This window comes from Macaca thibetana, chromosome 2 (assembly GCF_024542745.1).
Source record: "Macaca thibetana thibetana isolate TM-01 chromosome 2, ASM2454274v1, whole genome shotgun sequence".
Taxonomy (NCBI): Eukaryota; Metazoa; Chordata; class Mammalia; order Primates; family Cercopithecidae; genus Macaca; species Macaca thibetana.
The window spans coordinates 102795006-102810848 of NC_065579.1; the positions used below are offsets into that span (position 1 = coordinate 102795006).

The following is a 15843-nucleotide window of genomic DNA, read 5'->3' on the forward strand; positions in this document are numbered from 1 at the left end:
TGCAGTGAGCTGAGATCCGGCCACTGCACTCCAGCCCGGGCGACAGAGCCAGACTCCGTCTCAAAAAAAAAAAAAAAAGAAGATTCAGAAGATATTCCTTTCTCAGCAATGAAAAGGGAAATTCATTGCTGAGGGGTGCATCTTTGAAAAGCTTTAGTTTTAGTTTGCTATGGCTACCATGACAAAGTCCCACAAATTGAGTGTCTAAAACAACAGAAAATGTATTGTCTCACAGTTCTAGGGGCTAGAAGTCAGATCAGGGTGTTCGCAGGGCCATGTTCTCTCCGAAGACACTAGGTTATATTAGATTAGGGGCCATCCTACCGCAGTCTAACTTGGTCTTAACTTATTACATCTGCAATGAACTTATTTCCACATAAGGTCACATTCTGAAATACTAGGGGTTAGAACTTCAACATATAAGTTGGTGGGGGGTGCATAATAAGCACCATAGTCACTCTTCTCCATAGGTTAGGGATTCTAGTGGGAGACACTAGAGTTGAAATGGCTCCTTGATTGCTTTTTTTTTTTTGAGACGGAGTCTCGCTCTGTCGCCCAGGCTGCAGTATGGCACAATCTTGGCTCACTGCAACCTCTAGCTTCCGGGTTCAAGCAATTCTCCTGCCTCAGCCTCCACTAGTAGCTGGGATTATAGGCATGTGCCACCAGGCCCAGCTAATTTTTTTGTATTTTTAGTAGAGACAGGGTTTCACCATGTTGGCCAGGCTGGTCTCAAACTCCTGACCTCAAATGATCCACCCACCTCGGCCTCCCGAAGTGCTGGGATTACAGGCGTGAGCCACCGCACCAAGCCGGCTCCTTGATTTCAATGCAGATACGAGGAGTCTGGGGTGCCAAGGGTCAAGCAGCAGTGTTGAGCTGCCAGAGGAGAGAGAGGAGCCGAGACTGGGAATGCAGGATTTACAGGTTATCGGAAAGGTCAGACCTGGAGGGATCTTTAGCAACCTGCAGGAATCTTTAGCAATAGGGGCCTGATCACCAGACCCCTAGCACCAAAATAGAGGGAGAGGCCAGAAAAGTCCCACTTATATAACAAGAGAGGGTGAAGTCCAACTGACAGAGACTCGTCTGCAACAGAGAGGAGACCCTCACCAATTTTCTAGATAAAAGTCAGTTTACAAACCCAGGGGCCCCTGAAGGAGGTGGGGCATGCACTCTTAAGGAGGGCCCTATAAAAACAGCACAGATTCATCCTGGCATTTTCCTCACAATCTCCCCAAAGAGATCTGTGGCCACAAGCCAGGTGTGGCAGATACTACTTGTGGTCTACGACAAAGCCATTTTTCACTTTTCTGGTTTTTGAGACAGAATCTCGCTCTGTCACTCACACTGGAGTGCAGTGGCACACTCATAGCTCACTGCAGCCTCAACTTACCGGGCTCAAGCAGTCCTCCCACCTCAGACTCCCGAGTAGCTGGGATTACAGGCACGAACCACCATGCCCAGCTAAGTTTTTGATTTTGTGTAGAGACAAGGTCTCATTACGCTGCCCAGGCTAATCTCAAATGATTACAGCTATGGGCCACTACACCCCACCTCATTTTTCACTTTTAATAAAATAGTTTTGCCGACACAGTGGCGCGCGCTTGTAATCCCAGCTACTCAGGAGGCTGAGGCAACAGGATCACTTGAAGCCATGAGTTCATAACCAGCCAGGGCTACAGAGCAAAATCCTGTTTTTATTTTTGCTTTTGAGAGAGGGTCTTATTTTGTCGCCCAGGTTGCAGTGGCGTGACCCTGGCTCACTGCAACCTCTAACTTCTGGGCTTAAGCAATTCTCTCGTCTCAGCCTCCCAAGTAGCTAGGACTGTAGATATGTGCCACCACACTTAGTCATTCGAAAATTTTTTTTGTAGAGATAGGATCTCATTATGTTCCCCAGGCTGGTCTCAAACTTCTGGGCTCACTCAACTCTCCCACCTCGGCCTCTTAAAGCACTGGGATTACAGGTGTGAACTATTGTGTTCGGTGCAAGACCCTGTTTTTACAAAAATAAAATAAAATAGTTTTGTTTAAACAATAGCATACCCAGAAATGATCAGTCTAAATCAAATATGGCAACACTCTTCTCTGCAAGTAAAAAATATTATATATATTTATAGATATAAATCCAATATTGCTGAAACGTACCTATGTCTTTGCAACAATATTTGATTCTATCCAAATATTATCTGATCCTTTCAAGTTCATTCCTGTTGGTGTAAGAAAAAATGAAAACAGTCAGGCACAGTGGCTCATACCTGTAATCACAGCATTTTGGGAGGCCGAGACAGGCAGATCACCTGAGGTTGGGAGTTCGAGTCAAGCCTGACCAACATGGAGAATCCCCGTCTCTACTAAAAATACAAAATTAGCCAGGCGTGGTGGCGCACACCTGTAATCCCAGCTACTTGGGAGGCTGAGGCAGGAGAATTGCTTGAACCCGGGATGGGGAGGTTGCAGTGAGCGGAGATGACGCCATTGCACTCCAGCCTCGGCAACAAGAGTGAAACTCTGTCTCAAAAAAAATAAAATAAAATACAAAACAAATATCCTGTGACCTTATATGATGGCTATTATTTCCCGGTAACCCAAAATGCTACTCAACACAATAATATAATTGCCTTTTCTAGGTTATAGTACAACACTGGACCTGAAGAAAAACTCCGATATTGTTATATTTCATTCCTTTTGTTGTTTTCTACTAATATCTTCAAAACCTTCTTCCAAAAGTGCTGAGAAGCCTCAAAGAGAGTCAGGTGTCCACCCTAGGAACTCAGTGCCAAGACACAGGTGAGGACCCCGAAGCTGTCCTCCAAGCTCTCATCAGGTGGAGCTTAGTCACCACCTGAATCCTGCAAAGCTGCCTCTCCCTCAGACCCCTTGGCATAGTTGGAGAAGGCAGAAACATAGCTGCTGGCCACCCAAACCACCCAGAAGCAGGCCAGCCACAGCCATCCTCTGCCCTGACACACTGGGAGGAGCACAGGTGGGCACCTGGCGATGCCCTGCCCCATCTTGTCCACAGAGGAGCCCCCTACAACCCACTTCCCGGAAAGCCAGCTGCAGGGCAGGAAGTATGGACAGCCCCATGACGTTCTGAGGTATGGGAAAAAGAACACCCTGCCCCTTGTCTCCACCTTCCCCACCCCAGACGCAGATGACAAAGAAAATACCAGAACAGGCTGGGCACAGTGGTTCACGCCTGTAATCCCAGCACTTTGGGAGGCGGAGGCGGGTGGATCACCTGAGGTCGGGAGTTTGAGACAAGCCTGACCAACATGGAAAAACCCTGTCTCCACTAAAAATGTAAAAATTAGCTGGGTGTGATGGCGCATGCCTGTAATCCCAGCTGCTCAGGGAGGCCGAGGCAGGAGAATCGCTTGTACCCGGGGCGGAGGTTGCAGTGAGGCGAGATTGTGCCATTGCACTCCAGCCTGGGCAACAAGAGAGAAACTCCGTCTCCAAAAATAAAAATAAAAAAAAAAAAAGAAGAAAATACCAAAACAGTGGTCAGCATGCCCTCACCCACAGCCTCATGTAGCCACTACATCCTCGACCCAGCCCCCAGGGACCCTTCCCCAAGAATGCCGCATTTGGAGCCCACATTCCTAGGGACCTCAGAATCCTTCCCTTAACAGTGCTCCACTCCAGCTTCACCGCCCCCTCCACATTTGCCTCTTGTTCAGGGACAACGGCCCCATACCCCAGGTCAGCCCAGGGAAGACTCAGGCCCCTGCCCACGTGTGCCAGGCCAGGGCTCACTCCAGGGCAGCACCATTCCTCTTCAGTAAGAGTGAACATGGGGGTGGAAGCTGAACCAAGGATCCCAACACAGACCTTCGAGGAAGACCACAGCACCAGGCATCGACAAAGCAGGCCAGAAAAAAAAAACACTTCACAAATGGAGAACTGGCTATCAAATACAACCTGAGATTATATTTTAAAAAGTATTTATTGCAAAGAATGCTGGACACAGTGTTGCATGTGGCTGAGATTCGATACCATCCATTCTGGGGAACTCGGGAAAATACCTGCAACATGGGCACACCAGCCCACATGGCCGAAATGTGGCAGCCAATCAGCCATGCCACAGCCCATGTGGAGACCATGCCAGGGCAGAGGCTGGGGGGCTGCCCCCACTCATGCCCTGATCCCTGGATGTCCCTCTGCCGTGTCCCCAGTCCTTGTAATGCATCCAGTCCAGCAGCTCCTAACTCCCCTCTGTACACAGAGAGAAAAGGCCTCGGTGGTCTCACCTCAGGTGACATCCAGAGGTACATGCACTGTTGCTGACCAAGGGGACCCACTATGGCTAACAAGTGAGTGTGTCCAGGTGACAAAAGTCACCGAAACTCCAAAAGACACAGAAGCAAAGGCTGCAGTCCCCATGCCCCAAAGGGAGTGGCATGGTCCTTGGGCTGTGGGTCTAAAGGGTTTGGGGCTCTGACAGATAAGTGTGGAAGGAGGATCCTGCCCCTGCTCCGCCTTGGACATCTCTTAGGAGAGCAGCACACAAGGATGAGAGACCACCAGCCAGGGCCAGGGATGCTAACTTCTCTCAGGGGCAGGTGGCATCTGCAGGCTGCAAAGCCCTGGGAGGCTGGAAAGATGTGCTACGTTCCAGGCACAGGCCAGGTAAGGCTCCAGACACAAAGGACTTGGGATCCAGGGGCCTGGCTTCCCCAGAGTCCACCTGTGGACAGCAGGGCACCCGATTACCAGTCCAGACACTTTCTGACCCAGCACCACAACTTGCCAGCCAGTGTTTGCCAGCTGTAAACAGACTGCCCAGGCTGCCTCTCTGGGACCACAAGAACTCAGGGGCATGACAGACACTGGACTACACAAGGCCATTTTCACCAGACTCACATGCACATGAATGGAAAGCTGTGCTGCAGCTGGGAAAATCCTCCCTTGCCCAGGGACTGCCTATGGGTCTGCCTTCTCCCTTCCTCAGGCCCACAGGCAGAAGTCAAAAAACACCAGAAAAGTTTTACAGGACCATACAAGTGTTTCTGAATCATTTATGGCAAATGCATGTCTCTGCCACCAGTGTACATTCCTGTGTGGACACGGGCAGCAACAGGTGAGAGGCCACCTCCCCATCGGCTGCCAGTGTTCACAGCCAGGGAAGGGGAGAGGGGGCGGCAGCCTCTCCCTCGAGCACTTCGGTGTGTGCACCAGGAAGGGAACTCGTATGCCTACCCTGTCTTGAGGTGGTTTTACTGTGAGAGCAGGCCTGAAGGGGCATCCCTGGCCACCAGCTCCCCTAAGCATACCTAAGTAGCCGGGTACATGCACAACAGGGGAGGGGCGACCACAACTGCCCCCCTGCCTGCACATTTCTGTGCATTGCAATGTACCGAAGCAAGCGCATTGCTTCCATGAATGCCTGCAAATAAGGGTGACATGGATACAAGGGCCTGGCCAGTGGCTGCCTGGGAAGCATCTGCTGTGGTTGGGGCTCTAGTTCCTGGTGGGTAAGGATGGGAAGGGCTCTCCCTCTTACCAGAGGCAGCAGAAGCTCAGGGCCCCATGAACACCTGGCCTCTGGCTCAGGCAGTGGCCACAGAGAGGATGGTAGAGGCCCTGCGGAGAGTCACCAGGTCCACGCTGGGCAGCTGGGCCACAGTAGGAACATCACAGCAAGCACTTTCCTTTCACATTGTAAGGTTTCACACTTCACAAAGCCAACTGAGCTGGCGAGAGTGAACACCTAAGAGCTGCGCCGGAAGAACCTGGGGCTGGGCAACCTCCGCACAGCCCATGCAGATGCAGTCTGGTCAAGCGACTCTTAGCAGCAGGTCAGGAGCCATGCACAACCTTGTTGCCGACTGTCAACAAAGCCAGGTGCGTTGGGGCGGGGGTTCTAGGTTCCGCCAGCCATATGTGGCTTCAAGAATATCCCTGCATGGCATGGTGACTGTCACACACACTGGAGGGCCTGGAATGACCCCCTCTGCAGAGACCAGTGCCTGCCTAGTGGTCACAGTGGATGAACGTGGTCACTGGTGAGCAGGCACCGTGACAAGGGCTTCCTCTGGAGGTCTTGAGATGTCCACGTTCTGTACAATAAAAACACAGAGCGTTCACTCCATAGCAGGAATAGATGAGAGGCCTGCTGTCTACCTTCCTTATCACTGTGGCTCGTCAGGCTTCACATTCTCACTGTAGCAGCTTTGGCCGCAAGACTCTAGAACGCAAGCTTCCCTGAGAATGCATGGCCAAGAGCTTCGTGCCACACAGTGGATGGACGGACAATAGAACAAAGGTGCGGTGGAGGATGCCACCACGTTTTCTGCTCCACTGCAGCCAGGTCAGGCAATACCCAAAGCAAGGCTGCTACCTCCTCCTATCTTAGGGCTGGGTCAATTGAGGAGGAAAACCTGGCTTGGGGATTTTATCCTCATTTTTGGGGCAGGGATGGGGTTCAGCTCCTGGGGGTGCCTCCATCCTGGTTTAAAGGGTGGGCACACAGGTGTCAGAGGTGCCCCAGAAGCCTAAGGGCATTTCCTGGTCTGCAGCCTGGTCTGTCCCCTCAGAACTGGGGCACAGGGCCTCCTGAAGCCCTCAGCTATAGACAGCCCCCACCAACTTGCAGAGCTCAGTCCCATCCTTGGCCTGTCGGGCTCAGGGTGTCTCAGGCCTGAGGAACAGGGAATCTGAAACTTCCCTTAGATCTCTGAGGCTGTCTTATGTTCCCCCGAGCCTGGTGGCCCTCCTCCCAGCTGTGGGCCCTGGAACCATCACCTGCAGGAGCAGGTCACTGATGACCTGAGCTGCTGCCTTATGCAACATGACATGCCCAGATCTGCAGGGAGAGAGACATGGCCCCCATGGCCCATAGCCTGGGCTCATAGGACCGGCCCCTGGAATTGTAGGGGCAGGTATAATTCTTATTGCTGGGCAGGCTTCCTGAGGCACCCCTTTTCCACCACAGCCTGCCCCAACGGATGGGCTGGAAGGGAGCCATCAAGGAACCTGGGGTTAGTAGCAGTTTGCCTCTGAGAAGCACCCACCCATAGTGGGCAGAGTGACCGTCAGTCACACTATGGTGATGGACTGGCAGGGTCAGCTCCCAAGGGCTGCCAGGCCCAGGGGCCTCTCTTACCATCACTCTGTCAGCACTGGGGGCCCAGTGCCATCTGGGCCTTCCTTGGCCCAAAGGATGCCAGTTGGGAGGTGCCTTCCCCTGTGACTTGTGGGTACTAAATTGGGCCTGGGCTGAACTTGGCCAAGACATGCACGGACTCTCAGAGCAATGGGAAGAGAGGCCTGCAGGGTAACTGGTCCTGCTTGGGGGCAGTGGTGTTGGGAAGGGACAGGACACATCTACACAGCTATGCTATAAGGTCCAAGGCCAGATGTCCTGGTCCAGTTCAAGGCCTGCACCCTCAGCAGGGACCCAGAGCCGAAGCAGGCCCCATCATGGATGGCAATAGGCATCACTGAGGCCCAGGAGCCTTCTCTGTGCAATGGACTCCAGGAACTGGGACCAGGGCTCCCAGAAGTGTAGGTCCGACCCTTGGCCCCAATGGGAGAGGGAGCCACCATTGTAGAGGGACCCCACATGGGACCAAGAGTGGTTCTGAGCTACACTCTGAGGAGCTTCTACTTTCCACAAGGCACTTGGGGAGCACAGGTGGTGACTGCTCTTCTGGACCAAGGTCTCCACCCCATGCGGAGGCCCCTTCAGCATCTGCATGGCCCTTTCCCCAAAAGCGCATGATCCCATTTTAATTTTTAAAGGTGCTGTGGTTAGAAAAGGGGCTCATGAGGCCTCAGCTGCAGGGATGGGGAGTGGGAAGAGTAAGCCTCATTCTTAGCCTCCAGCCTCTTTCTCACTGAGCCTAAGGGCCCCCTTGACTTAGACCTCCAAGGAGCTGCTGGGGAGCCCTGTGGCTCCTCAGGTCCTGGGGGTCCAACCACACCCAAGCTCAGGCACTCCTGAGCCTGGTGGCTCAGCATCAGGGATTTCCCCATCGCCAGGGCAGGTGCCTTGGGAAGGGCTGATGCAGGCCCCACCCTGCTGATAGGACAACAGTCTTGGCAGAAGATTCAAGCTCCCTCTGGCAGGTGCCCCAGCTGGGCCTGGCCCTGGAGGATGTGCAGTCTGGACACCCCCACATCAGGAACACCCCACTACCCCAGCAGTGACCCCATTGCTACCTGAGGCCTGTCCCGGTGCGTGTTCACAGCGGCCACATTCAGGAATATGGACTCCACTTTACAACCTGCCAAAGGGAAGATGCAAATCCATCCCCACTCCTGAAAGGCAGCTGAGCCGCAGAAGCTAGAAACTTCTCTTGGAGGGGGGTCTGGGTGTGTGGAATGGAGCAGCCATCTCAGCCTCACTCTAGTTCTTCCACTTTAGGCAGCTCTGGGGAGCCCCGGGAGGAAGGACGAGACACCCTGCCAGACCCATACTTATCCATATGTGGCGGCCCAGACAGGGCCACACAGAGGCCCCAGGCTCCCCAACCCCAGGGCCGAGAGGGATCGGGGGAGCAGCAGGCCTAAGGTGAGGTCACTGGCTCTCAAAGTCTTCAGGGCCCCCAAACCACCCACATCCCAACTCTACCATGCAAGTCCCAGTCAACCACATGCCAGGTGCACAGTGCAATGGGTGATGAGGCCATTATCACACAGTGGAGTGACATCAGCTGCCACTGGGCTTCACAGCCATTCCCCCAAGAGCACCTGTGTTAAAGGTGAGGAGCTAAGACCTGAGAGATGAAGTTGCCTGAGGTCTCTGCTGGTATAGCAAGAGGCAGGGGTGGGACTCACACTGCCCTGCACCCAGAATAAAGTCCAGGCCCTGGGGACCATGGGGCCTTGTGGGGGTTTGGAAAAATCAGTAGAAAAGCCCCTCATGCAGGTAGGCAATGGGTAAGCAAAGTCACTGGGGAGGCCTTCTGTGTGGCCACATAAACTTTTTCACGACAAAGTTTTTTTTTTTTTTGAGACGGAGCCTCACTCTGTCGACCAGGCTGGAGTGTAGTGGCGCGATATAGGCTCACTGCAAGCTCCGCCTCCCAGGTTCACGCCATTCTCCTGTCTCAGCCTCCTGAGTAGCTGTGACTACAGGCGCCCGCCACCATGCCTGGCTAATTTTTTTGTATTTTTAGTAGAGACGGGGTTTTACCATGTTAGCCAGGATGGTCTCGATCTCCTGACCTTGTGATCCACCCGCCTCGGCCTCCCAAAATGCTGGGATTACAGGCGTGAGCCACTGCGCCCGGCCCCACAACAAACTTTTTAAAGGCAAATTAGGGCTGGGGATGGTAGCTCATGACGGTAGCTCATGCCTGTAATCCCAGCACTTTGGGAGGCCAAGGTAGGTAGATTACCTAAGGTCAGGAGTTCGAGACCAGCCTGACAACATGGTGAAACCCTGTCTCTATTAAAAATACAAAAATTAGCTGGGTATGGCGGCAGGCGCCTGTAATCCCAGCTACTCGGGAGGCTGAGGCAAGAGAATCACTTGAACCCAGGAGGTGGAGGTTGCAGTGAGCCGAGATCACGCCATTGCACTGCAGCCTGGGTGACAGAGCAAGACTCCGTCTGAAAGAAGAAAAACATATTGGGAAAGGTAGTGGGGTAGTGGGTGAAGGAATGGGTTCCTAACACAATTTTCCAGGAATTTGGAGAAAATCATGGAACTGTGCAGAGATCCAAGGTCATGGCTACCCATGGTCAATGTTCAGGAAGCTTCCTTACCGTATGCCACAGGGGTCAGCTTCAGGACTGTGTGCAGTGGACACTTGAGGTAGGGCAGCTGTTCTGTAGACACAGAGGGGGATGGCTAGCACACCAGAAATGCCTGGTGACAGTGCCTACCTTCTCACACAACCCTCCCACCTCCCCCAGGGCATGGCCCGCACCTGCTGCCTTGTCGAGGAAGTAGGCCAGCAGGCAGCGCATCACAGCCTGGTGGCAGATGACCAGCACATTCTCTTGCCTCTCCAGCTCCATGATGACAGGCTCCAGTCTCTGGACCAGGTCCTCGTAGGACTGCAAGGGCAAGCAGAGAGGTGTCCCTCAGGCCCAGCTCTGGGGGAGGGACAGACACATCCCGGACACTGGGCCACCTACCACTCCTGCAGCTGCTCACCATTCTGGGAAGCTGTGACTGGGCCTCCTCCAGCCTAGCCTTCTGAGGGCATGGGGGTGGGCAGCTGAGGAAAGGGGCCACCTTTCCCATCTCAGGGCCAGGTTCTGGTAGGATTGAGAGTGCAGAGCTAGGCCTCAGGCTCCATCCCAGGGTCCACCTCAGTGCTCACCCATGGAGCTCTGCACTGAATCCTCAGCTATGGAATTAATGTGACTGGAGAAGACTCTGCCTGCTTCCAGCCCACAGCAAAGAGAGTGTACCAACAAAAGTGCAGGGGAAGAGAGCAAAGACCAGGAACTTTCTGGAGTGTGACTCATCAGAAACAGTTGGGGTCCCCAGGAACTATCCTCAGTCTACCTGCCCAGTATCTTCCCCCTATGCCTGCCACGATGTACGGTTTGGGCCCCTGCTGGGCCTCTCGACCTCGCAGGTTTAGATTTTCATCAGTTTCATCCTTCTGCACACAATGAGTGGTCCTTCAAAAATGGCCTCCAGCAGTCGGAATTGAATGTACCCCGAGCTTTGATTAGCAAGAATGACACACTGATTTGTGCCAGCTCCTGGTAGTTCTGAGAAAATCCTAGATCAGTTCTTTTGGTAACATGAATTTCTCCTCCCTGTATTCTCAAGTTTGAGCAGCCAGCTGCTTTGTTTCTCCTGACCGTTATCTGGGTTAGTTCTAAATCTGAACTTGGCCTCACAACATGATGTGGGGAATAATTAATGTTTCCAAGAGCTATACTATCCTGAGGATGGTACAGTATAGGGGCCTGTGAGCCTAGTTGCTGGGTGGAGGTGCTTCTACATGTGTACATATACGTGTACATATGTGTGTTGATGGGGGGCATTTTTATTTGGCCCCTGCCCCAGGCCACCTCCTGGAATTGGAAGGAAATGCCTCAGTCAAGGTGACCCTCAGTTTCTGACCTGGGGCTGGGGCTGACCTCTGTCAGAGAAGGTGACAAGTGCAGTGGCTTGTGGTAGCCAACTCATGTGTGGAAGGTCTCCCCGGGTCTGGTGCCAGGGCTGGGGGTGGTGCCTGGAGCCACAGGGAGGATGGGCTCAGCCTGTGACAAAAGGAAGCATCCAAAGGAAGGGTGAGGCCCGAGACAGGGACGCGAATGAGCTGAGACCCAAGTCCCAGGTCTGCCATGGTCTCCCCAACTCCCCAGCCATTTGAGCACCCTGGAAAGGGCCGACAACTCCCTGGGAAAGGAGCTGGCCTGGGAATTCCAGGGGACAGCTCACTGTCTATAGGGGTCCCAGGAAAGCCTAACCCCACAGACCCCCCACCTCAGGCCCTGCCCTTCCGAATTCTCCACCCCTGGGAAGGGGAAAGACAAGAATGGAGAGCAGGGAGCCAAAGGTCTCCGGGTTGAAGGTCTGCCCTACACGGTACTGCCCACCCCACACCTGAGGAAGGGACTAAGGCCTGGGCCGCACAGCTGGGAAGGGGTGGAAATGAACCACACACCCAGGCTGGCCTGCCTCTGAGACCAGGCCCCTTCTGCTACCCCCGCAGCCCCTGTAGAGCCCCACAGGCCCTCAGCCACAGGTGGTACTCCCAGGCGGGTGGTAGGTGGCTGGGACTAAGCCCCAAATCCCACGTACCTCCCCTTTAGGGTACCGGTACCGGTACTTGTCCTGGTCCCGCAGGGCGAACTCCAGTGGATAATTATCCTGAATTTCCTCATAGGTCATTTCCTCACAGACGCCCTAGGGAGATACCACAGTCATCACACCTCCTACAATGCCTAGAAGACAAGCCTTGGGGGTGTTTGGGGTGAGGCAGCATCAAGCAGAGGAGACGAAATTCATGGGCATTTCCTGGGCAAAGGGAACAGAAACCTGTCCAGGGAAGGGAGGCCCTCTAGGAACACTGATCATTGGTGGTTCCTTGTTTGTAAAAAGCTACCAGGACAGCCTTGTCCACCTATCCATCACCCATCCAATACATACAGAGATGCTATGTGTTTTTTCTTTTCTGTGCTGTGAAAATACTTCTCGTGAGTATAGGTTGTTATGCAAACTATGAAGGAAAACTTCACTTGTGTTATTTGGGATACACACACACACACACACACACACACACACACACACACACACAGCATAGATCATCTTCTACAAATGCCATTAAAAAAAAAAAAAACAAAAAAAAGCTGACCGGGCATGATGGCTCATGCCTGTAATCCCAGCACTTTGGGAGGCTGAGGAGGTCAGGAGTTCAAGATCAGCCTGGCCAACATGGTGGAGGAGGCAGTGGTTGCAGTGAGTTGAGATTGGGCCACTGCACTCCAGCCTGGGCAACAGAGAGACTCCCTCTCAAAAAAAAAAAAAGAAAAGTTGGTTGGGCATGTAATCCCAGCACTTTGGGAGGCCGAAGCAGGTGGATCACCTGAGATCAGGAGTTCAAGGCCAGCATGGTCAACATGATGAATCCCCATCTCTACTAAAAATACAAAAACTAGTCAGGTGTGGTGGCGCACGCCTATAGGCAGGAGAATCACACGTACCCAGGAGGTGGAGATTGCAGTGAGCCGAGATCGCACCACTGCACTCCAGCCTGGGGCAGAGAGTGAGACTCTGTCTCAAAAAAAAAAAAAAAGATGGGGACATATTGTATTAGAGTGGGTCCTAAATTCAATCATTGGTGTCCTTTTAAGAACGCCATGTAGGCCAGGTGCGGTGGCTTATGCCTGCAACCCCAGCACTCTGGGAGGCTGAGGCGGGTGGATCATAAGGTCAGGAGTCTGAGACCAGCCTGGCCAATATGATGAAACCCTGTCTCCACTAAAAAAATACAAAAATTAGCTGGGTGTGGTGGCACACATCTATAGTCCCAGCTAGTTGGGAGGCTGAGGCAGAAGAATCTCTTGAACCTGGGAGGCAGAGGTTGCAGTGAGCTGAGATCGTGCCACTGCACTCCAGCCTGGGCAACAGAGTGAGACTCCGTCTCAAAAAAAAAAAAAAAAAAAAAAAAAAAAAAAGAATGCCATGTGAAGGCACGGACAGACACACATAGGGAAGAAAGCCATGTGACGACAGCCAGCGGACAGAGGTGGGATTGGAATGATGAGGCTATGAGCCAAGAAATACCAAGGATTGCTGGCAACAACTGGAAACTAGGAAGAGGTGAGGAAGGTTCTTTATTAGCACCTTCAGAGGGAGCACAGCCCTGCTGAGGCCTTCATTTCAGACTTCCAGCCTCCAGAATTGTGAGAGAATCAATTCATGTCATTTTAAGCCACTCATCTGTAGTGCTTTGTTACAGCAGCCCTAGTAAACTAATACATACTTTTTTTTATATTTAGTGGTTCTTTTGTTTTGTTTCATTTTGTTTTTTGAGACAGTCTTACTCCGTCACCCAGACTGGAGTCCAGTGGTGTGATCTTGGCTCACTGCAGCCTCAAACTTCCCAGGCTCAGGTGATCCTCTCACCTCAGCCTCCCAAGTAGCTGGGACTACAGGTGTGCACCACCACACTTGAATACGTATTTTGGTACCAGGAAGTGAAGTGCTGCTGGCTGCTGTAATAAAGAACTAAAAATGTGGAAGTGGTTATGAAATTGGATAGTGGGTAGAGGCTGGAAGAATTTTGTGGTGCATGATAAAAAGCTTAGACTGTCTTAAAGAGACTGTTAGTAGAAATTTAGACATGAAATATTATTCTGGTGAAGGCACAGAAGGAAGTGAAGAGGAAGACAGAGAAAGCTTCCATCTTATTTTTTTTTTTTGAGACAGGGTCTCGCTCTGTTGCCCAGGTTGGAGTGCAGTGGTGCAATCTCAGCTCACTGCAACCTCCGCCTCCTGGGTTCAAACAATTCTCCTGCCTCAGCCTCCTGAGTGCTGGGATTACAGGCAGAGGCCACCATGGCTGGCTAATTTTTTGTATTTTTAGAAGAGACGGGGTTTTGTCATGTTGACCAGGCTGGTCTCGAACTCCTGGCCTCAAGTGATCTGACCGCCTCAGCCTCCCAAAGTGCTGGAATTGCAGGCATGAGCCACTGCGCCTGGCCTATGCTCTTTATTCTAAAGAAAATGATACAAAAATGTTAAAAATAAAAGGGAAAAAATATAATAAAAAAATATGGACAGGTTGGGCATGGTGGTTCATGCCTGTAATCTCAGCACTTTGGGAGGCCAAGGAAGGAGGATCGCTTGAGCCCAGGAGTTCAAGACCACCCTGGGCAACATAGCAAGACCACATCTCTAAAAATTTTTTAAATTTAGGACAGGTGCAGTGGCTCACGCCTGTAATACTAGCAATTTGAGAGGCCAAGGTGGGATCACCTGAGGTCAGGAGTTTGAGACCAGCCTGACCAACATGGAGAAACCTCATCTCTGCTAAAAATACAAAATTAGCCAGGCTTGGTGGCTCATTCCTGTAATCCCAGCTACTCAGGAGGCTGAGGCAGGAGAATCACTTGAAACTGGGAGGCAGAAATTTTTTTTTTTTTTAATTTTGAGAGGGAGTTTTGCTCTTGTTGCCCAGGCTGGAGTGCAGTGGCAGGATCTTGGCTCACCACAACCTCCACCTCCTGGGTCTTGAACTCCCGAGCTCAGGTGATCTGCCCACCGTGGCCTCCCAAAGTGCTGGGATTACAGGCATAAGCCACCACACCTGGCCAAAAAAATTTTTTTTTCTTAATTTAGCTGGGCACAGTGATGTGCGCCTGTAGTCCTAGCTACTTGGGAGGCTGAGGTAGGAGGATTACTTGAACTTGGGAGGTCAAGGCTGCAGTGAACTGTGATGGTGCCATAGAGCTCCAGCCAGGACAACAGAGCAAGACTCTGTCGCTAAAAAAAAAAAAAAAAGAAAAAGAAAAAATTATATGGACAGAAAGCAGGAATAACAAATCAAAACCACAATGCAATACCACACCCATTAGGATGGCTACTATTTAAAAAGAAAAGAGGCCGGGCGCAGTGGCTCAAGCCTGTAATCCCAGCACTTTGGGAGGCCGAGGCGGGCGGATCACAAGGTCAGGAGATCGAGACCACAGTGAAACCCCGTCTCTACTAAAAATACAAAAAATTAGCCGGGCGCGGTGGCGGGCGCCTGTAGTCCCAGCTACTCAGGAGGCTGAGGCAGGAGAATGGCGGGAACCCGGGAGGCGGAGCTTGCAGTGAGCCGAGATCGCGCCACTGCACTCCAGCCTGGGCAACAGCGTAAGACTCCGTCTCAAAAAAAAAAAATAAAAAAATAAAAATAAAAATAAAAAGAAAAGAAAAGAAAACAACAAGTGTTGACGAGGATGTGGAGAAATTGGAACCCGTGTGCACTTCTGGTAGAAATGTAAAATGATGCAGCTGCTATGGGAAACAGTACAGCAGTTCCTCAAAAAAATAAAAGCAGATGCCGGGCACGGTGGCTTATGCCTGTAATCCCAGCACTTTGGAAGGCTGAGGCAGGTGGATCGCCTGAGGTCAGGAATTCGAGACCAGTCTGACCAACATGTGAAACCCTGTTGCTACTAAAAATACAAAAAAATTAGCTAGGCGTGGTGGTGTGCGCCTACAATCCCAGCTACTCGGGAGGCTGAGGCAGGGGAATTGCCTGAACCAGGGAGGTGGAGGTTGCAGTGAGCTGAGATCGCGCCTTGCCCTCCAGCCTGGGTGACACAGCAAGACTCCGTTTCAAAAATAAATAAATAAATAAAATAAAAATAAAAACAGAATTACCATAGGATCTGGCAATTTTACTTCTAGGTCTATACCAAAAACAA

At 51.9% G+C, this 15843-nt stretch overlaps 1 protein-coding gene across 8 annotated transcripts in view; it reads right to left on the reverse strand.

Moving 5' to 3' along the window:
* Positions 1-3941: 3941 nt before the first annotated feature.
* PFKFB4 (6-phosphofructo-2-kinase/fructose-2,6-biphosphatase 4) overlaps positions 3942-15843 on the reverse strand; it is a 42488-nt gene continuing 30586 nt past the window's right edge. For 7 of the 8 annotated variants that reach the window (XM_050780888.1, XM_050780893.1, XM_050780886.1 and 4 more), the window contains 5 exons: positions 11729-11833; positions 9888-10017; positions 9724-9786; positions 8173-8237; positions 3942-6068 (listed from right to left, as the gene is read on the reverse strand). In XM_050780888.1, the coding sequence (XP_050636845.1) occupies positions 6009-6068; positions 8173-8237; positions 9724-9786; positions 9888-10017; positions 11729-11833 (423 nt within the window). In that variant the 3' untranslated portion in view covers positions 3942-6008. Of the gene's footprint in view, positions 6069-8172; positions 8238-9723; positions 9787-9887; positions 10018-11061; positions 11185-11728; positions 11834-15843 lie in introns of those variants that run through there. The other variant, XM_050780894.1, reaches the window with a different exon arrangement.